The following is a 20529-nucleotide window of genomic DNA, read 5'->3' as shown; positions in this document are numbered from 1 at the left end:
ATCTGGGTGTGGGTTTGGTATTTTTGTTTTGGTGTGGGATTTGGATGTGGGCTTGGTTTTTTTGGTTTCTTCAGTAGGGGTGGTGAAGATGGAGGAAGAGAGGCGGCGGTGGGGTGGTAAAGGAAGGTTGGGTTTGGAGGGACTAGGGGAGGGATGGGTCGGGTTGGGAAGTGGTGGTGAGGGAAGGACGAGTGCGAGTGAGGAGAGGGATGGAGGAGGGAGACTGCATCCCAGAGAGAGGAGAGAGAGAAGAGAGAGAGGGTGGTGGAGAAAGGTTGGGGGGACGGGGAAGGGTATGGTGGTTGTCGAAGAGAAGAAGAAAAAAGGTTGGTGCGGGTGGAAGGGAAGGCCAGATCCCTTAGGCCATTTTTTTTTTTTTTTAGTTTTTTTTTATTTTTGAATATGTAATTATTAAAAATATATTTAATTTTTTTAATCTAGTTGGATTAGTGAGTGGGTCCCGTCTTTGGCTACGTCAGCATTTAACATAAAAAGTAACAGAAAAACTGACGGAAGTCTAACATTGGCACAAATTTGTAAGATGAGGTATGACATTGTCATTTTTAAAAGACGAGGTATGAAAGTATCGTCAAATCAATAGTTGAGGTAATTTTTTTATAATTTACCCTAACTTTAAATATTGACAAATTTAACCATTATTTATTATTTTTTAGCGAGAATGTGGTGGTTGTGCGTGTGTGCATACATGGAGACAAAACGAAGTTGTATTTTCCTCGTAGGAAAAAACAAATGTATTTGTTTGATTATTTATTTATTTTTATTTCGTTGCGAGGACGGAGGAGGCGTTTTTACATTTCCGACCTTCCAAAGAGAGAAGAGGCAGTTAGACTACTGGACTGGAAGCTGGGTTTCCATTTCCTTCTCCAGAGCAGACTGAGCGAGCCGAACCAGTACCAAAACGACGTCGTCGATTGCTTCTCGCACTTCTCACTTCCGCCATTTTCCTCTCGAACTCCGCCTTTGGATTTCCCAGCTGTTTCCTCCAATCCGGCTCTTCGTAATAGGTAAGTCCGCCGCATGCACGCACGCACTTGCATACATACACATCTATGTAATACGGTTGGCTGCGTCTGTCTGTAGTTATTGGAACTAATTCGTGTTCCGATTATTCTGTGTGTAAGTGTATTTGTGTGATTAGGTACGTGTGGATTTGTTTGGGATTTTGTGAATGTGAAGGAACTGGCGTGTGTGTGAACTTATGCATGTTGTGCGAGTTTACGGATTTTTGGTGGTTTTAGGGTTTAGAGCTATTCATTTTTATGAATTTATGAGTTGATTTGATGTTATTTTATTCATAGTAGATTGGATTTGTTTGGCCAGGTGTTCGTCGAAAAATCGAGTGAGGAATGAGAGTGTCAATGTGATGCTGATTGCGGTTATAGGCGTTTGACTGTGGTTTTTTAGGCTGCTGTTCGAATATGGATTTTGCGTGTAGTTTTCAGCAGCCAAATGTGTTATATGGCAGTGAAGGGGCTAGTTATAAGAGGTTGAATTGCCTTAGTAGTTCACCGATTATCTTTGGGAGTAAAGATGTTAGTTATAACTTTCTGGGTAATTCGAGGATTGTTGTGAAAGCATGTTCAGGTAAGAAGTTGAAGAGAACTGTCTGTGTAAGTGGTTGTAGGATTTCACGTTTGACCTATAGAGAAAAAGCTGACGATCGTTTGTGGAATTTGAATCCAAAAGTGCCTTTATCTTGTAACTTTGGTAGTGTTTTCAAAGGGTCAAGAACAGTTTGGTGGTCGCGGTGTCAGAGTAATGACTCATTAGAGTATGTTAATGGAAATGGTCAGAATGTGGAATACCCAGAAGGTCATGATGAGAGCTCAGGAGTTGGGTCTGTTCATGATGCCGAGTTGAGTGATTCCAGAGAAGAGGATGGATATGAAGAACAAAAAGAAGAACCAGAGGCACCTACATTGGATGAATTGAAGGAATTGCTGCAAAATGCCATGAAAGAACTTGAAGCTGCACGACTTAATAGTGCCATGTTTGAAGAAAAGGCTCAGAGAATATCAGAAGCTGCGATATGCCTACAGGATGGAGCAGCAAATGCTTGGAATAATGTTAACTCAGCCCTTGATAGTGTCCAAGAGATCGTTCGTGAAGAGACAATTGCCAAAGAAGGTGTTCAGAAAGCAAAAATAGCACTTTCATTAGCAGAGGCAAGGCTTCAGGTGGCAGTAGAATCTTTACAGGTTGCAAAAAGAGAGACCAATTCTTCTGAAATTTCACAAGAGAATGATGGGGAATATGATTTCAAAGAAGAAGAAAAAGCACTTTTGGTTGCCCAGGAAGATATTAAGGAATGCCAGGCGAATTTGGCCAACTGTGAGGCAGAGCTAATGCACTTGCATAGTAAAAAAGAGGAGTTGCAGAAGGAAGTGGACTGGTTGAATGAGGTTGCAGAGAAAGCGCAGCTCAGTGCTTTGAAAGCAGAAGAGGATGTAACCAACATAATGCTTTTAGCAGAGCAAGCTGTTGCTTTTGAACTTGAAGCTGCAAAGCATGTCAACGATGCAGAAATTGCATTACAAAGAGTAGTCAAATCTATCTCCAACTCAATTGTTGACACCACAGAAAACAACCAAGGACAGGTGTTGAGTGATGATAATGCTGCTCTTGAGGAAGAGGAGACGGTAGTCCTAGGAAGTTCTGCTGATATCATTGTTGAAAGGGACAGAGATGGGGTAATTGATGGTGATTTGTTGGCTGTCAAGCCTTTGGCAGACAGCCCTTCTGACAAAATCAGCCGGAGTTTTGAAGACACAAATGAATTTGTTGATTTGAATGATCATGAGAATGGAAAGTTAAGTCTGGATTCTCTAAAAGATGCTGATGTAGAAGCTGAAAAGTCAAAGAATGTGGTTCAAGCCAAAAAGCAGGAAACTCAGAAGGACTTGAGTAGGGAGAGTTCACCATTAAATTCTCCAAAGACATTATCGAAGAAATCTTCTCGTTTCTTTTCTGCATCTTTCTTCTCTTCTGCAGATGGGACTCCGACACCTGTTTTCCAAGGTCTGATGGAGTATGTAAGGAAGCAATGGTCAATGCTGGTTGTTGGGATGTTCCTATTTGGAGTAGGGTATGTAGTGTTTTTTCTACTTGTTATTTCGTTTATTACTTTGCCTTGTTTTCCCCTCTTCAAAAGGGTTTTCTTTTAAAAAAATTCCTGCTCTTATAATGGTTATACGGGGTGTGACGTGTGAGCCTTGTCTTGCTTTGACCTCAAGATGTTGAAATTGATCACAGGCTCACGTTTTATGCTAATCGAGTGGAAAGGGCCACACAACTGTTACAACAGCCAGACGTCATCACCACTAGTATTGAAGAAGTTTCCTCAACTGCGAAGCCTCTAGTTCGAGAATTACAGAAACTCCCTAGAAGAATTAAAAAACTAATTGATATGATTCCTCATCAAGAGGTGTGTTGCCTAACAAAATTTTTATTTTGGTCTAACGTCTATCATAATTTCAACTTTCTGATCCGTTCCATCTTTTTCTCAGGTGAATGAGGAGGAAGCTTCTCTTTTTGACATGTTATGGTTATTGTTAGCAAGTGTGATATTTGTGCCTGTATTTCAAAGAATTCCTGGAGGTAACTGAATCTCTATAGCTTTAATTTCTATTTCACACTTGTTGGGTTTTTTGTCATTTCAAATATAGGCGAGTAGTATTTTCTAGTTGGTTTTGGTTATAGAATTCAATTACTTTTTAAGCTTTAGAATATAAACCATAAAGTTCGGAGTTCCACCAACCAAACACTGAACTTTTAATGTGTGGATTAGCTATATGCCTTTCTACTGGTTTTTTTTTTTTTTTTTTTATTTGCTTCCTTGTCATATGCCTTTCACTTTCTTGTCATATACCTTTTTATAATCTAGACTTACATTTAGCCAACCTCCGTACTGCATCACCCCACCCTATTACACTTTCTTGAACTTAGCTAAAGTAAGTTTCATTAAGAGGGTAATTCTATTGGATTTGATCACAAGTTGACAAAATACGTTTTGGTTCTTTTCCACATCACACCATCATATCATAACTGCCTGGGCTTATAATGCCATTTCACTGATGGGTATCATCTGTCTTTTGCTATCTTTAGGCAGTCCTGTTCTTGGGTACTTAGCTGCTGGCATCTTGATTGGGCCTTATGGCCTTTCTATTATTCGTCATGTACATGGGACAAAGGCAATTGCTGAATTTGGGGTTGTTTTCTTGCTGTTCAACATTGGCCTCGAGGTGGAGTGGACAAATTGGACATATTGCTATTTCAATTTGATCAAAAGAAAATATTATGCTTAGTTTGAATTACAATGAGGAAAATTAACAAGACTCTGGTTTGCATTTTTTAGCTTTCTGTTGAAAGGTTGAGTTCAATGAAGAAATACGTATTTGGATTAGGCTCTGCTCAGGTGATTTACTCATACTCGTTTCGGCCTGGTCATTAGTAAGATTTTCTGTATTGGTAGTGAGAAACAAGTTTTCTATCAGTTTGTTAATATGCATAACCAATGCAGGTTTTGGTGACAGCTGTTGTTATTGGTGTGGTTGCTCATTATGTTTGTGGGCTGCCTGGTCCTGCTGCAATAGTAATTGGCAATGGTCTGGCTTTATCATCCACTGCAGTTGTTCTGCAGGTAATGATTGGCTTTGTTTATTTGCTCATTCAAAATGTAATTATATGGGTAGATAGATGATGAAATACAATATTGAGTATCTGGATATGTTCAATACAGATATATTCAGTTACTAAGTGTTTTTTGGACCTTATAATAAATACAAAATTCATGATAACTATGATGAAGTGGGTAACTACTGTGGAAATTTTCCTTCTTTGAGAAAAAAAAATTGAAAAAAAAAAAAGCCTTGTTCTCTTGGAAAGGGGTCTGGGGTGTGAATGTTCCAGTAAAAGCAGCCTTCTTCATGTGAGAACTGAGAAGCAGCTCACCATAACAGTTTAATTATTGATGGTTTGTGGGTTAGAGGCACAATATTGGTGAGTAGGTATTGTTTGTGTCAAACGCAGCAGGCCAGCACAAAGAATGATTTAATTCTTCTGCATTGTTCAGTGGCTTCAAAATACTGGTTTTTATCCTATATACGTTTAGTATTTCTTGTAGTTCAGTTTCTGGTTCTCCATCAGGTTGACATGTTTAGTTCGTTAGAAGCACAATAGAGCAGTGTGTATATTGTTCATCATGTGTGGATTCTGGTGTGGTGGTCAGAGTGGTACGTAAGAACTTTTGAAGAAGAGGAATCCTATGATTATTTAAGGATGTTTGAGTGGATGACAATGACATCGAGTTTTTTTGTTTTGTTTTGTTCTTCCTAGATTTCTTGCTTGATCTTATTTTAGTCTATCCATGTTATTTATAGTTTCTGTTCATGGGTTGCACTTCTCTGCACTTTTTTCCCAATAATTTATTTATTTTTTTTTTATAAGAAAAGACTGCAAGAGCCTTCTAATGAATATTGTTTTGACAGGCAAGTAATTAATATGCTTCAACTTATTTTCAGGTCTTGCAAGAGCGGGGTGAGAGCACTTCGCGTCATGGCCGTGCTACGTTTTCTGTCCTACTTTTCCAGGTCACTTTGAATTTTAAAAAACATGTCAAGGGTCCATTGGTTTCAAAAGAATTCATTTTCTGGAAAATGACTCGGTACATTTTTTAATATATTAATGGCATATTTGGTTGAATTGAATGTCAAACTTAGAGTTTGTGGTCTAGTTGGATCAACTAAACATCTTGACTCATGCTGACACATAGATCCATGATTTTAGAGTCCTTACATTTGCATCTTTACAGTGAGCAATTATGGTAGGGTCATCAGCTTCAGCAATGCATATTGCATAATTTGGATATTTGAGTCCTCCATACAGCCAATACCCATCAAAGCTTTAAATTTAGTGCATGGTTAAGTGATGTTATGGTTACGTACTATGTGTTGATTCTTGGCAATTAAATTGCTACCCGTTCCATCATTATTTTAGGCTTTTCTTTGCACCTCTGGTTATTTCATATCATCTAGGTTTGTTTCACAAATCATTGAACTAAATTAGTTACATTACTCACTTTTTGGTTAATTTTCAGGATTTGGCTGTTGTGGTTTTGCTGATTCTTATACCTCTGATTTCACCAAATTCATCCAAAGGAGGGGTAATACTACTTATCCTCTCCCCTTGCTGTTGAGAATCTAATCGTTGTTCACAACTTCAGAGCCAAACATGCTACTTATTTTTATGATACTAAGTAACTTCGTCTTCTACTTGTAGATTGGTTTTCAAGCCATTGCTGAAGCTCTTGGACTTGCTGCTGTAAAGGCAGCAGTTGCCATCACGGCCATAATTGCTGGTGGACGCTTGGTAAGTCTTTGTACATCCAAAACTTTCGAGAATTATGTCAATGAAATGGGTGAATTCCCAGGAAAAGTAACTGCACGGTTGGTTTAGGCATTTACAGTTGAAGCTTCAAATGGTTCAACAGACTACCTAGTCTCCATTGTTGCAATCTTGATTGAAAGTAATGCTAAACCATGTTCTCTTAGAGTAAAGGACTGGGAGGAGAGGAAACATATATTTCATATTGCTTGAGAAAACAAGTTTGGAACGTTTTCCAATTTTTTACAAGCTCTGTTGTTTTATCTCATCAAGTTCTTTTCAGAGTTAAGTTTGTGTGTTGAACATAATGTTTCTTTTTGTGGTTTTGCAGCTGCTTCGACCAATTTATAGGCAAATTGCAGAAAATCAAAATGCAGAAATATTTTCCGCCAATACTTTGCTTGTTATTCTAGGAACAAGTCTTCTCACTGCCAGGGTAGATTGTGCATTCTATGTCTTTTAGTTAATTTATTTTTGGGTCGTTCCTGAGAGTTACAAAGTTTTGTGCTTTTCTTTTGTCTCTTGAATAGGCTGGACTATCCATGGCATTGGGAGCATTTTTGGCTGGTTTGCTTCTTGCAGAAACTGAATTTTCTTTACAGGTTGAGTCAGATATTGCTCCATATCGTGGTCTTCTACTGGGCCTCTTCTTTATGACGGTATGTGGTTTCTGGTGGCAATTGTTTGAGGTTGAATTGAGAGAATAATTGAGAAATAGAGAGGGAAGACCTTCCCCCAAAACTACTTTTTGTTCAAAAACAGAAAAGAAACCCCTGACATAGTCAGTCCACTCTCGGGTTGATCGTACACGTCTTTAATTGGTTGGGATGTCAATCCATGATTTCCTAGCATTTCTTTCCATACCACCTCAAGAATTTTGAACAAATATTACATACCGTAATCTAAAAGTGAGTCATAAAGTGTCACTCTTTCTGTAATGTTAGATGATACTGCTTGTAAGAAACAGTTCTCTGTGATTGCTTGAAATGGATTTTCTTCTGGATTATATGATATCAAGGAAACTTAGCGGATTGTTTAAAACGAAATTATCCAATTTCTAATTTAGAGAAGGATGTTACTTGATTTCTTGACTTTGAAGTTGTTTTTAATTTTAGTCAAATGATCCTGTCAGTCTATTGTCTTTACAATGTCGCTCTTATATCTGCAATTTGTAACAACTATTTTTATGGGTTTTCAGGTTGGAATGTCTATTGATCCGAAACTTCTTCTTTCAAACTTCCCGGTTATAGCTGGATCATTAGGACTTCTGATTGGTGGCAAATCCTTATTGGTTGGTTTGATTGGCAAACTGTTTGGCGTTTCAATAATATCTGCAATAAGAGTTGGTCTTCTTCTTGCTCCTGGTGGAGAGTTTGCATTTGTTGCATTTGGTGAAGCTGTTAATCAGGTTGATTCCTTTAGCCGTTGATAGTGCTTCTGAGAATTGCTGGTTTGCATATAGCAGCTATAAAAATTTACCAAGTTTATATGGTCTTTTTGGTGTTTATTTCGTACAAGTAATGTAGTTGTGGATAGTAGCCTTCTTTTAATGCATTAAAGGTGTTAACCAATATTACAAATTAAGATTCATAATGTTAAGTTGACAGGGTAAAAACAATACTGAATGTTTTTATTAAATTGCTATTGAAAATTGACTAACTACTTTGCTAGTTGGTGTTATATGCAGCTTTATGTCTTCTCAGCCATTCTGCAATGTTAGAAGTATCGTATTAACTGTGGCATCTGCAGGGAATAATGACTCCTCAGTTATCATCTTTGCTCTTCCTTGTCGTTGGAATTTCAATGGCCATCACACCATGGCTAGCTGCTGGAGGGCAGTTAATTGCATCTCGTTTTGAGGTGCATGACGTTCGAAGTTTACTACCAGTTGAGAGTGAGGTAAAATGCCTGACGAAGATGTACTGTTGTCACTCTTGATGCTCTGCCTAGACTTATTGTTAAAAAGCATTGTCTCCCACCCAGAAAATCCTTTTAATTAGAATCTACAACATTATATTTCCCTGTTTATTTAGGAAATTGATTAGCATATAATAACTGCAACTATGCACTTGATATTTGTTAATTCTTATTTTCTTGTTGTTTAGGTTGTGTTGGAAATGAAACAAATATAATTCTTCATTAATCCTCGACATTTTTTGGCAATTACTATTTACTGATAATTGGTGTCTCTTGGATTGCTTACATTTTCAGACGGATGATTTACAAGGTCATATAATCCTCTGTGGATTTGGCCGAGTTGGCCAGGTTGTAAAAAATTGCAGCTATCATACAATTAATTCTATATCTTTCAAGCTTTTACATGTATTTGTACCGTTTGTAATTTGTTTTTTCCCTCCCTTTTTATTTTCAGATAATTGCGCAGCTTCTTTCTGAGAGTCTAATTCCATTTGTAGCTCTTGATGTGAGGAGGTAATCTTGAGGACATTTCGGAATTTGCTTTATAATTGATATTTCTAGAATTACTACTTTGGATGTTTACATGCTAGATTCATGTGTATTTAACAACTTCATGTTAGTCTAGTTTGTCTGTACATCTCAACGGATGGTTTTTGGAGTTTATTTGTGTTCTTAGCCAGTACCAAGGATGTGATAACAATAAAAGAGTATATTTCAAGGCCTGAAAATCTTTGGAATGGTTGTTCTCCAGAATTAGGGTTATAATTCTGCAAAACACTGCAACTCATAATGCCTCGTTATTTTGTTCTTTGTTGTTCAGTGATAGAGTGGCAGTCGGACGCTCGCTGGACCTTCCAGTCTACTTTGGAGATGCTGGTAGCCGAGAGGTATGTAAAATAAGTTGAAATTATAGTTATTTCACATGCGAGTTTATGATTTGAAAATGCTTTCTACCCCATGAGTAGGTGCTCCACAAAGTTGGTGCTGAAAGAGCATGCGCTGCAGCAATCACTTTAGATTCTCCTGGTGCAAACTATAGAACTGTTTGGGCTCTGAGCAAGTATTTCCCTAATGTGAAAACTTTTGTTCGTGCTCATGATGTTGATCATGGTCTTAATTTGGAGAAGGCTGGGGCTACAGCGGTAATAGTTTTATGCCTGTTCTTAATATGCTTTCTGTTGCCTGCACCTGTCCAAAGTTATTTAATGGATTAGTATATTATTTTATATATTCTTAAGCAAGATTTTCTGTAATGGCGAATGAGTGGCTTAAAAATTGGAATGTTTACTTATAGGTTATCTATCATGCGTCGCATTCATGAGTTGACTAATTCTCACGAAACTTGCAGGTTGTCCCAGAGACCTTGGAACCTAGTCTACAGTTGGCAGCTGCTGTTCTAGCTCAGGTAAATTAGTTGATTGTCGATATTTCTTTTGACTTCCATCTAGATGTAAGGATCTAACAGTTGGGACACTAGTGATCTCCAATTGCACCTCTTTTTAAGCATCATAAGCCAATGCCGTTGGGAGAAAAGACATTAACCCACATAGTATATCATCGAGCAGAGATTGGTTGAATGGGTCGTGTAAATGGCGTGAGCTTGGTTTTATTTCCATAAATTTGTACATTTCATCATTAGATGGCCATCGTGGTGGATTCTTTTTGCTGTATTGTCTTCAAATGTTCAACAGCTTTGCCCACATTCTTCTTTTCTTGTTTTTGAACTTGACATTGCAGTTTTATGATTGTAACATTGTTTTCGCTGGAAGTGTCTAACGTCATCGTCTCCTCTTATTTTATCTCCTCCGCAGGCTAAGCTACCCATGTCAGAGATCGCATCAACAATCAATGCGTATAGGTCCCGTCACCTTGCTGAGCTAACTGAGGTACTCCACGTTTAATTTATCTCATCGTCTTCTCCTTTTGTTTTATTTTATTTTATTTCTCTTCATCCCGATACTTGAGATAATTGTATTTATGTTTTTCTTCTACAGTTATGTGAAACTAGCGGAAGTTCTCTTGGCTACGGGTTTTCTCGAATGATGAGTAAACCCAAAACTCCAACTCCGGATTCCACAGATGAGAACCAGTTCACTGAAGGAACACTGGCAATCTAGATGGTGGCACTGGCAAGCAAGGTAAATGATAAAAGGAAAATGTAGAAACAGCTCGACAACTGTATAGCAGATTACTTCTTCGATTTTGTGCCCGAAACGAAAACTATTCATCTTCCAATGGGTATACATTGTACAGAAAATACACCGAAGAGGCAATCAATGGCAAACAGTTGGCTGACAAACTTTTGTTCGATAAACTTTGTTGAACAAACCTATATTCTTGATGCATCCTTCTGTCTGAAGGCACCACCATTAGTTCGTGTTTCTTTATTTCCGGACGAAAATACGTTGTTATGCGGTTTATGGCTTTGCGGGCTGTAGAGCGAAAATTATGTAACATTAAATGATTCGAAAAATCAATGCGTGAGATTAAAAATAAAAAAAATGAAAAATAATAATTGTAAAAATTAAATTTAACATTTGTAATATTGAAACCACGTCAAAAAATTATGCATTTTTACTTTTAATTTATATATATATTTTTTTTTTTGAGAAATGAAATTATTTGAGGTGGGTTTAGTCTCATAATGGACTAACAATAATATGGTTCAAATTCGTCAACGAGAATCGAACCTAAAACCTTACTTACAAGTAAATAATTTGTTCATGCAAGCATAATTTGTTCTTTTTTAGAATGGGGTGTGATATCTTTATTTTTTTGTACTTCTTACATATCTCTTATTAATTTATGTTTTTTTTATTTCCTTTAATTATGTGTATAGACCTAAAAAGCAGAGTGTGGACACCGCTTTTAGAATTTCACCGCACTGTTTTTCTACTCTTTGTGACACACAGCTAAAAGCCTAAAACCCCAAAAGGGTTTTTTGAAGTTTGATCATAACGCACCGAAAACTCCTATGTTCTTCATCTCGTTGTCTGATAAAACATCAGATGGCTTCGATGGTATTCACGGACTGCTCCTCCACAACCACGCCTCGCCTCCTCCCCTTTCGGCGGAACCCCCTCTACCGCAACCACGGCGCCGTTTTCCTTCGCCCCCTCGTAAATCCTAGCTCCCCTAGACGCCTCTCCCTGCACTCCTCCTCCGCTTCTTCTTCGCCGTCTCCGTCGCCCACCGGTACGCCTTTCTTCCCTCTCATACATACCTAATTGGAGTTTTGTTGTAAGAGTGTAATTAACTGTTTGAGAGTGTATTTGTTTCCCTGACGCATTTCATCGAACACGTAGAGGGCTATGAATAAAACCTTGGCAGCATTCTAAAAGCAATTTCTGTAATTTGGTTGTTGAATTTCCATTTTGCAGTTTCCTTGGCCACTGAAGCATCGGCAAAAGTGATCGATGGGAAAGCCATTGCGAAGCAAATCAGAGATGAGATCAATGCAGAAGTGTCGAAGATGAAGGATGCAATTGGCATTGTTCCGGGTTTGGCAGTTATTCTTGTTGGGGACAGGAAGGACTCTGCCACATATGTGCGCAACAAGAAGAAAGCTTGTGAGTCCGTGGGTATTAATTCTTTCGAAGTGCGCTTGCCTGAGGATTCCCCGGAACAAGAAGTGGTCAACTCCATCGCGGGGTTCAATGATGATCCTTCAGTTCATGGCATCCTTGTGCAGCTACCCCTGCCTTCTGTATGCTTCTAAATTCCAATTTTGCTTTCCCTTTGTGAAATCATGTTTCAGTCATAATAGAAATAACAAGTTATTCAAACGTTTTAAAGTTAAATCACCAATTTTGCATAATTTCAAGCTCTTTAGTATATTCAATTTCGCCAATATCCTTGTTTAGAAAATAGAGAACTGTTGGTCATGGAGGTTGGTGTTGTAGGGCACGTTTGGAAGTGCTTTTAAAATGACTAGAAGTGCTTTTGGTGAAATTGATTTTGGGTTCCAAAAGCACTTTAAGTGCTTTTTGGAAGATGCACCAGATATGTGATTCTTCCAGGAAGCACATAAAGTGCTTTCCAGGATTCACTTGGATTTTTACTAAATTAGTTTCAAAAACATTTTCACCAAAAGCGCTTTCAGTCATTTTAAAAGCACATCCAAACGAGCCCTTAGTTTCTTGAGAATGATTGACTTTGTTGGCTGTTGTCGATGGAACTCTAGGTTAGTAGGTTATTTTGCTATGTGGCTTCAGGGCTTATTCATTTTAATATTTCCTTGGGGATTTTGTCATATACACGTTTTGTGTACTTAGCTATGAATTAGATAAGTACATGTTGGTTCCCCATTGATTTGCCTCCCTTCTGTCCTCATTTTGTCATTAAAACATGAGTCATACAGGATGTATGTGGAGTTCTGTATAACTTTTCACGAACATGGAAATGTAGATGAATTTGCAAACTTATTATAACTGCATTTGTTCCGTCATGATTTCCGACTAACCAGTCTAATTGTTTTTCACGTGTATGTTTCCAGCATATGAATGAGCAAAACATCTTAAATGCTGTTAGTATTGAGAAAGACGTGGATGGGTTTCACCCGCTAAATATTGGCCGTCTTGCCATGCGTGGTAGGGACCCCTTGTTTGTTCCTTGCACGCCAAAAGGATGCATAGAGTTGTTGCATAGATATGGCATCCCTATCAAGGGAAAGAGAGCTGTTGTAATTGGCCGGAGCAATATTGTTGGGATGCCAGCTGCTTTATTGTTGCAGGTGACATTTCAGTTGACTTAGTTATAAGTTATTTGTTTCGCTTCTTGAGCTAACGTAATATGCATGTGCTGGTAGAGGGAAGATGCTACAATCAGCATAGTCCATTCCCGAACCAAGAATCCTGAGGAGATCACAAGACAAGCGGATATTATAATCTCTGCTGTGGGGCAACCAAATATGGTGAGGGGCAGCTGGATCAAACCTGGTGCAGCAATTATTGATGTCGGAATCAATCCAGTTGAGGTGAGGAATGCTTTGTTGATACTCCCTTCTATCGTGCATTGACAATTAGTCCTTAAGTACATCTCTCCCTTTCTCTACTTCAACTTTGTTAAATTTGTTGTTGATTTTCCTCAAGATTTGTGAACGAAATGAAGCACTGACTTCGTTATTAGAGAATTTTCAATATCAGTGTTCTGAAAAATTGAGATTAGATGATTCAGTCATGCCATGTTGATGTTTGTCTCTGATTCAAGGTAATAGGTTTTGAGTTCGTTGTGTGTATTTTTTACAGGATGAAAAGAATCCTCGAGGTTATCGGCTGGTTGGAGATGTGTGTTACGAGGAGGCCAGCCAGATTGCTTCAGCAATTACTCCAGTTCCCGGGGGAGTGGGTCCAATGACAATAGCAATGCTTCTCTCCAATACTCTCGTATCAGCAAAAAGAATACACAACTTCCAGTAAGATGTTCAGAATTACTGTTGTGAGTCCAATTCAGTTGGAGAAGCCATCTTAACCTACCTAGATCCAAGCAACTGTATTTTATTTTATTTTATTTTATTTTGGTATCGGGAGTATGTTTCCTTTGTGCACTTATCGGTTGTGAGAGCTGGTTTATCATTTTCCCAGTCAAACGAGAAGGCCAAGCCTTTGTGCACTTTTCGGTTGTGAGAGCTGGTTCATCATTTTCCTGGTCAAACGAGCGAAGGCAGTAACTGCTGTGTGTCATCTGATAAAAATCCTGTGAAGGCATCCTCTCTACGCATTAGTAGAGATGAGGTTTGCAGACTGAATGTAATAAGTGCAATCTTATTAACTTTCGTGTTTAAATCTTTGCAAGTGCCGCATTCAACTAAGTATAGATGAGTTTATTATGTGCAAGTGCAATTTCATCGAATTGGTGACCGGCGAGGTGAAACCTAATATGTTGTTTATTAAATGTTTACATGCACCTGCTGGGACAAGTTACGGAAGAGCGTACTTTTCTTATTCTTTTGGTACAAGGAAAACCTCACATTAGAGAAATTGCGAACATCCAAATGTAGTTTTCTCAATGAAATAGGAGTTACCAACGGCTAAATCCAGATAACGACGGAAAAATTTAGAATACAGCTAGTAACCATTTGAGACCGACGATCTTCTAAATCGAAGCTCGCTGCATGGGTGGGTAAAATAAAACACAACTGCAGGTTTGCAGTCACGACAGCTTTCCACCCGAAAGATCAATTCGTGCTTCAAAATGGTCCACTCCAGTTTTGCTTTGCAATTTTGTACTCCTAAGAATTGAAACCTGAAAGATGGGAAATAAATTTAGTCCAAAATCTCGGATTGGATCCCCAGTTCCCCACAATCTTTGCTAGAAGTCAGATCTTGAAGGCAGAAGATGAAGCCAGTTCATGATAAAACGATCACAAAAGATTACGAAACATACCTTAGGCCGCTCCATGGCGCTCCCAAAATATCCTATTCCAAAGGATAAAGAAGTGTAAGCAGCTGCAATCTCTACAGCTTTCAACTTTGGGGAACTTCCTGCAACCTAAAAAGCAACATATGAACATACACTTCTTCCAGACAAATAAAACAAAACAAAAAATTCATTCAGACAACTAACACGAAAGGTTCTAGCTTGGAACTCACCATTATAGGAGCATCAGCTTGCACAAGTAGAATTCCGGCACTTCTATCAGTACAATTGTTATTACTGTCTTGAATAACAGAACGTAAAACTTTCATGCAAGCAGAGGCAGGGCCTGCCTGTGAACTAACCAATGAATATGACTGTCAAGTTCACATAATGGGTGTAAACCATAATAGATTTTATTTTCTACGCAATTGATATGGTGTATAAACTACGCAATTGAATAGGGATTGTAGGTCAGCCAACTCTATAGTTCTAATTATAACTTCGAAGAATCATGATCGCTTCAAACATTGGCCAATTCAATGTGCATTAAAGCAGGCTTGTTGGTGTGTGCGTCAGTGAGTGAGAGAAGGAGGCTATCTTCAATTTCAACATTCACGTCAAGGGTAACATCTAAGAAAAATTTATATAGCAATAAGACATACACTGATAAAGAGACGCAGGACTCACGAGCTGCAAATCCTTTCATTAGATATTCTCCAGCACCACTTACACAACAGCCAACTATACATGGAGCCCCAAAAACACCTTTGGAGGATGCCCAACAGCCTGCACCATGCATAGCTGCTAATCCCACACGCCCACCAACCTGTATTTTTTTCATACAAAAAACCTGTTGGATTTTCATTCACTAGTTACTCCAAAGAGATGACAAAGAGTGCAAATTCTTATAACCATCTGTCACCTTCAGTGCAATTCCCCCACTTGAGGCACCAGATGCTATTTGTCCTTCAGCATCCATACAAATAACACCAACAGTATCCATGATGCAATCCTCTTCAGCTCCATTATGCTTCAAATAATCGCATGGTTGAGCTTCTGATTCTAAACACGGATACAAAGATAGTGTTGGTACTCGGAAATTAGGAAATGTAGATGGTAAGTTGCACTATCAGCTTTGAAAGGAGAGGAACAGATTTTCTTTTAATATCAAAAAGCGATGAAATACCTGACATTCCAGCGGTCTCTTGAGGACTACAAGAAAGTCTAGAATCAGAGTTTTCTGTCTTTGCTCTTGCATCATCAACCATGGCTTTGTACTTTCTCCATTGTGCTTTTGCCCTTTCTGTCACCAGCCACTGTATTGAAATGCACAAGATTTATTCATCTTTTATAAGAATAAATCCACAGTAGAACTCTAGAGCCACTAAATGGAAAATTAGATATGTATCTTTCACGTTGTTTATTTCACGGAGAACATAAGCATATAAAAAAATAAAGATTAGTGATTGAGATGAAAATGATTTAAAGGTCTAAAACATCACAGTTAAAAAAAAACTAAAATATATTACCTCATCATCGGCTGTGGTACTTGGTGCCAAAGCAAGGCCCTTGGACTTTGCCCACGCACGGGCACCTTCACCAACCAGGAAGCTACACAATGACACATTCGCTCCATTATTAAAGGAAAAGAAAATAAGGGAAAAGGAAATAAGAACAGGAGGATCAGAAAAAAATACTATTACAGTATACAAATATAGAAGGAATGAAATAATAAAAAGAAAATATTGCCGAGCTTAACACAGTGATTAGAATGAAAGCTATAACTGTCTGATTAAGAGAGATGAATTAGTACATGGGAGGTATTCGGCCCAACAGAGGGGATCCCATCATTTGCTCCTTGGCCAATAAAGCAGCGACCTGGATGGGGTTTCTGACACCTGGTCTACAACATATGCAAGGGGATATTCAGTGCCGCAAGGGACAACGTATAGTCTAAATCAGTATGGAAACGGTAATATGTAAGCAGAATCAGATAAACAAAGCATCTTAAACCTGGAATTGCTCCAACAGCTCCAAATACTCCAGAATTTCCGTCCATAATACTGGCATCGCATTCTACACGACCATCTTCAGTCAAATTGGAGCCTCTGCCTGCATTCGTGCTTGGATCATCCTTTAAGACAATAATGTGATTAAAAACACAATCAATAAACAATACATTATATAGCAGGGATTGAATAGTGCTCTTGCAGAAAGGAAAGAAACCTCTACTGACAACCTCTTCGTAATTGCATATAAAGCAAATAAGAGGCACAATTCTAATCTTCTTTTGAACCTGAATCTTCTCTACTAAGTTGTTCTACATACACATTGGTGCTTTCATGAAGCACTCTGTCCTAGCTACTTGAACTTAATTCAACTGAATTCTCCAAAAAATCTATGTGACTCCAAAAGTACGCGTCAAAGTACCAAAGTTAAACCAGTTGAAACACGATTTTATACAGAACATGAGCTAAAATCCTCCTTAAATTTCCACGGATAACTCCTTCCACGCGATTTTATACAGAACATGAGCTAAAATCCTCCTTAAATTTCCACGGATAACTCCTTCCACGCATACATAACCATTGCACTTGCGCAAGAGAAGAAACAAATTTTAAATAGCACAAATACTAGATACAGACATGCATTCCCGTAGCTAACATTCGAATACACAGCGCCATATTACGAATTTCTGCTTCCAAATATACAGTCTTCTAAGAATACACAGACATACAAAGAGAAAATGTACCTCCAAGACCTGAATAGCTGCAGTAACAGCATCTATGCATCTACCAGAACCCTGAAGCAAGAATAACAAACAAAAGTTACAAAACAAAAACATTCAAATTACAAAAATGACACTACCAATTTTTTCAAGTTTCAATCTTTCCTTCTCTAATCATCCTCAGGCTTTCTGGGGAACCAAACAGTGGCTGGAACGATACAAATAAGAAAAAGAAAAAAGGTGCGTGAGAGAGAGGAACCTTGCGGAGGATTGAACCGGCGGCTAGACAAGCGCGTTTGACGGCGGACTTGAGGGCTTTCTCGTTAGATGGCGCGTGGTATCCAGCGCCGACGTGAACCGCCACGAAGAACGTGGCGTTTTCGTCTTCTACTTGCATTTGGTTCGCGGCGGCCATGGACTGGACTGGTTGACGGACCTAAACACTGCGTTTTAGCGTCTCAACTGATTTGCTTCAGTTTCTTATGGCTTACTTCATTAAAAAAACTAACGAAAACTTCTATTTAATTATCAGGATATGCAACAGTTTAGTACTATTGGGGGTTTTAAATTCGATTTTCTCCAAAAATAAATTTGAATTATATTCTTGCTAATTTACTGTGAAGTTAAGTTTACTCTTATCCCTTAGTGTAGATAACATTGTTTGGTAAAAAAAAATATATTATTTAAACCCATGCAACCTCATTTTACACTCAACTTAAAATTTTGAATGTTAATTGTCTATTTTACCCTATTGCATAATTACTATTAAGTACAAAATGAAATTAATAATAAAACTCAAATTTATCAATAAACCCAAACACTATAATTAAACCCTACGATCATTATTTGTTTATCCTACGTTCATTCCGGCTAAAACCCTAATAGCTCTCATAGAGAAAAATAAATTTTTCTATAGATGGATGATGATTTTGAAGTTTGAATCCTCCAACCAAGGTACGACTCCATTTATGAATTTTTTGTTCGTTCGATTTCAATTTTTTAGAGTTTAGAAGATAAGTATTTTGGTTATAATTTTTTTTCAATCAATCCTGCATAGTTTGTTTATCTTTCTGCAACAGTAAATTGATGATGTCGGTTTCCCTGTCCATCTGCACTCCAAAGAACCTTGGATTTCGTTTGGTGCTTCTGTTTTTATATTCTTTTTTTTCTCAAGAGTTTGGTTTCGAACTTTTAACTGAGATGCTTATACTTTGTATTGCCTGATCTGATGAGAGCTTAATTGCGGCCACAGTCATCAAAACACGAAAATAAAGCAACATCATGTGTATTTACAAGTCTATTTACAAATAAAGTTCAACGCTGATGAACTAGCCATCACAAAGGTGACTGACTGACCTCAAGCTCCTCGTCAAGCATGTGCAACCGAAACAACATGAGGGACTTTTTCGTTGTCGAAGGGCAAGATCACATACTCCCTACCAAACTCCTCTGCACCATTCACAGCCCGGAAATACATATACAACACCGTATTCGCAGCGGCATTGTAAAGCATCAGCAACACGAGAGAAGTCGCAGTCACCACAATTTGCATCAGTTGAAGCGACATCTTCTGACTTAAAATTTTAATGGGTGTAAAAATAAATCTACATATTGAATTGGGTTTATGGGGGTATATTAGGTATTAAATTTGAGTTTAAAGAGATATTAATAGTTTAGTTAAAAATCAAATAGGTGCAAAAAGTAAGTTGGGTGTATAAATAGGTTAAAAGAGTTTAAATAAAATTTCCCAAAAAAAAATTATCAGGATTTGCACCCTTCTTTCAACTTCGTACATTTTTAATTGCTATCCATGAATATCGTACTTCAATTTCTGAAAAAAAATACATCAGGATTATTAAGTTACGCGATAAAAACATATGGTTAAAAGAGTCCTCACATTAAAGAAGACAAATAATAGAAAGCACAGCATCAATAAGTTGTCCAGGAAAAAGCAAAAGGCACTAGAAGAAATTTCACATCTAAAAACAGTTTGCAGAAATGTCCAAAACAGTGCATTTCAGAAACAGTTCATATTTTCAAGGGAGTTTTAACAAACACTTCTGGTACTGTTCACTTTTAACAAAAATGACATTTTTACTATAAAAAATCACTCTTGGTACAATTCACTTACAATACCTTTTTGTCTTTTTGATTAAAACTCAAAGTTTTAAAGTCTTTTTCATTAATTTTCTTTATTTTCAAGAGCAATGACAGCCAAAAAGAAAAAGAAGATAATTTATAAATAATTGTACATCATTTTTAAAAGGTTTCTGTGTAACGTAGCACCTTATTCTTGTATATACAAAGGGTTTTCCTTCATTGTAAACACACGTTACACAACTCAGGCTCACAAGCAGAGAAACACAGAGCCTTCCTAACATGCTTTCCATCCTTGTAAAAATCCTTTGTAATCATCTTTTGTACATCAATAAAAGAGCAAGTGTACATATTCAAGCAATTCTTCAGTCTAAAGGAAGCTTTCTTTCTTTCTTTTAGTGTGTTCGTTGAATTAGACTTCAAATCCAAAGCAGGGAAACACTATTTTAGTTATATTATTAGCTTGCTAAACTAATGATCATACTTTATTCGAGCATTCTGTTATAATTTAATGTTTGTCATACAAATAACTGAACATTAACTATGGTATCTCTGAGTTCAGCCTTTGTAATCTTATACCAGTATTGTGAGTGACCGTCATGTTGAAACATGTCGAGTTCCATGTGCAAAGTTTTATGTCTAGTTGTTATAATGGTCACTCGACCATTTAACTAGGTATTTGCTCTCGAATTTGGTATCAGAGCCTAGTTTCTATCTAGGGGTTTGTGGGCCCATTCTAATGATGAACCATCTGTTTCAACTATTTTGTAAGTATCATCTAATGGTAGCGTTCATGGTTTAAGTCTAGTAGTTTCTCGTAATGACCATTATAACAACTAAACATAAAACATTGCACATAGAACTTGACATGTTTCAGCATGATGGTCACTCACAATGCAGTTATAAACCCACAAAGGCTTAACCCAAAGATACTGAGAATTCAGAGGTACTATAGCTAATGTCCAGTTGTTTGTATGGCAAACATTCAACTATAGCAGAGTGCTTGAACAAAGTATGATTATCAGTTT

The 20529-nt window shown here is 37.7% G+C and overlaps 3 protein-coding genes across 5 annotated transcripts; 2 read left to right on the top strand and 1 right to left on the bottom strand.

Moving 5' to 3' along the window:
* Positions 1–823: 823 nt before the first annotated feature.
* LOC103939487 (K(+) efflux antiporter 2, chloroplastic) lies at positions 824–10688 on the top strand. The gene is made up of 21 exons (XM_009349581.3): positions 824–1025; positions 1342–3106; positions 3274–3445; positions 3528–3618; positions 4126–4262; positions 4376–4435; positions 4541–4660; positions 5541–5609; positions 6116–6181; positions 6298–6387; positions 6734–6838; positions 6933–7061; positions 7601–7810; positions 8152–8301; positions 8614–8667; positions 8774–8832; positions 9140–9206; positions 9285–9461; positions 9668–9724; positions 10131–10205; positions 10314–10688. Exons 2-21 carry the CDS (start codon positions 1440–1442, stop codon positions 10434–10436), a joined length of 3678 nt encoding a protein of 1225 aa, XP_009347856.2. The 5' UTR covers positions 824–1025; positions 1342–1439; the 3' UTR covers positions 10437–10688.
* Positions 10689–11294: 606 nt separating this feature from the next.
* Positions 11295–14146, top strand: LOC103939490 (bifunctional protein FolD 4, chloroplastic-like). Its single transcript, XM_048565576.1, has 5 exons — positions 11295–11514; positions 11700–12025; positions 12815–13051; positions 13127–13294; positions 13566–14146. The coding sequence occupies exons 1-5, from the start codon at positions 11328–11330 to the stop codon at positions 13734–13736; spliced, it is 1089 nt and encodes a 362-aa protein (XP_048421533.1). The 5' UTR covers positions 11295–11327; the 3' UTR covers positions 13737–14146.
* A 91-nt stretch (positions 14147–14237) lies between these two features.
* Positions 14238–17905, bottom strand: LOC103939488 (putative threonine aspartase). Of its 3 annotated transcripts, none has more exons than XR_666138.3 (11): positions 17664–17905; positions 17429–17479; positions 16690–16810; positions 16490–16574; positions 16206–16287; positions 15863–15992; positions 15599–15738; positions 15339–15502; positions 14910–15033; positions 14704–14801; positions 14238–14562 (listed from the first exon to the last, which is right to left on the bottom strand). XR_666138.3 is itself a non-coding variant. In XM_009349582.3 (11 exons), the coding sequence occupies exons 1-11, from the start codon at positions 17817–17819 to the stop codon at positions 14470–14472; spliced, it is 1251 nt and encodes a 416-aa protein (XP_009347857.1). In that variant the 5' UTR covers positions 17820–17905; the 3' UTR covers positions 14238–14469. The 3 variants fall into 3 exon arrangements, 2 of the variants coding, with proteins under 2 accessions (XP_009347857.1, XP_048421531.1); XM_009349582.3 differs by having other exon boundaries at positions 14704–14808; XM_048565574.1 differs by having other exon boundaries at positions 14704–14808; positions 16690–16788; positions 17664–17803.
* Positions 17906–20529: the final 2624 nt, after the last annotated feature.

The sequence above is a fragment of a genome, unplaced genomic scaffold, assembly GCF_019419815.1.
Source record: "Pyrus x bretschneideri cultivar Hongxiangsu unplaced genomic scaffold, Pyrus_bretschneideri_v1 Contig4, whole genome shotgun sequence".
Taxonomy (NCBI): domain Eukaryota; kingdom Viridiplantae; phylum Streptophyta; class Magnoliopsida; order Rosales; family Rosaceae; genus Pyrus; species Pyrus x bretschneideri.
Note: the sequence above shows the minus strand (reverse complement) of the source record. Positions and strands in the feature narration are given on the sequence as shown.

What these genes read in the sequence shown, in the direction of transcription:
- LOC103939487 (XM_009349581.3), top strand. Translation starts at nt 1,440, where the DNA reads ATGGATTTTGCGTGTAGTTTTCAGCAGCCAAATGTGTTATATGGCAGT. An exon ending in ATGTTCCTATTTGGAGTAGG is followed by an intron (nt 3,107 to 3,273) that starts GTATGTAGTGTT and finishes AATTGATCACAG; the next exon opens with GCTCACGTTTTATGCTAATC. An exon ending in ACCTTGCTGAGCTAACTGAG is followed by an intron (nt 10,206 to 10,313) that starts GTACTCCACGTT and finishes TTTCTTCTACAG; the next exon opens with TTATGTGAAACTAGCGGAAG.
- LOC103939490 (XM_048565576.1), top strand. Translation starts at nt 11,328, where the DNA reads ATGGCTTCGATGGTATTCACGGACTGCTCCTCCACAACCACGCCTCGC. An exon ending in GCCGTCTCCGTCGCCCACCG is followed by an intron (nt 11,515 to 11,699) that starts GTACGCCTTTCT and finishes TCCATTTTGCAG; the next exon opens with TTTCCTTGGCCACTGAAGCA. An exon ending in TGCAGCTACCCCTGCCTTCT is followed by an intron (nt 12,026 to 12,814) that starts GTATGCTTCTAA and finishes GTATGTTTCCAG; the next exon opens with CATATGAATGAGCAAAACAT.
- LOC103939488 (XM_009349582.3), bottom strand. Translation starts at nt 17,819, where the DNA reads ATGGCCGCCGCGAACCAAATGCAAGTAGAAGACGAAAACGCCACGTTC. An exon ending in TTGGGCCGAATACCTCCCAT is followed by an intron (nt 16,288 to 16,489) that starts GTACTAATTCAT and finishes GTCATTGTGTAG; the next exon opens with CTTCCTGGTTGGTGAAGGTG. An exon ending in GCGCCATGGAGCGGCCTAAG is followed by an intron (nt 14,563 to 14,703) that starts GTATGTTTCGTA and finishes CCCATCTTTCAG; the next exon opens with GTTTCAATTCTTAGGAGTAC.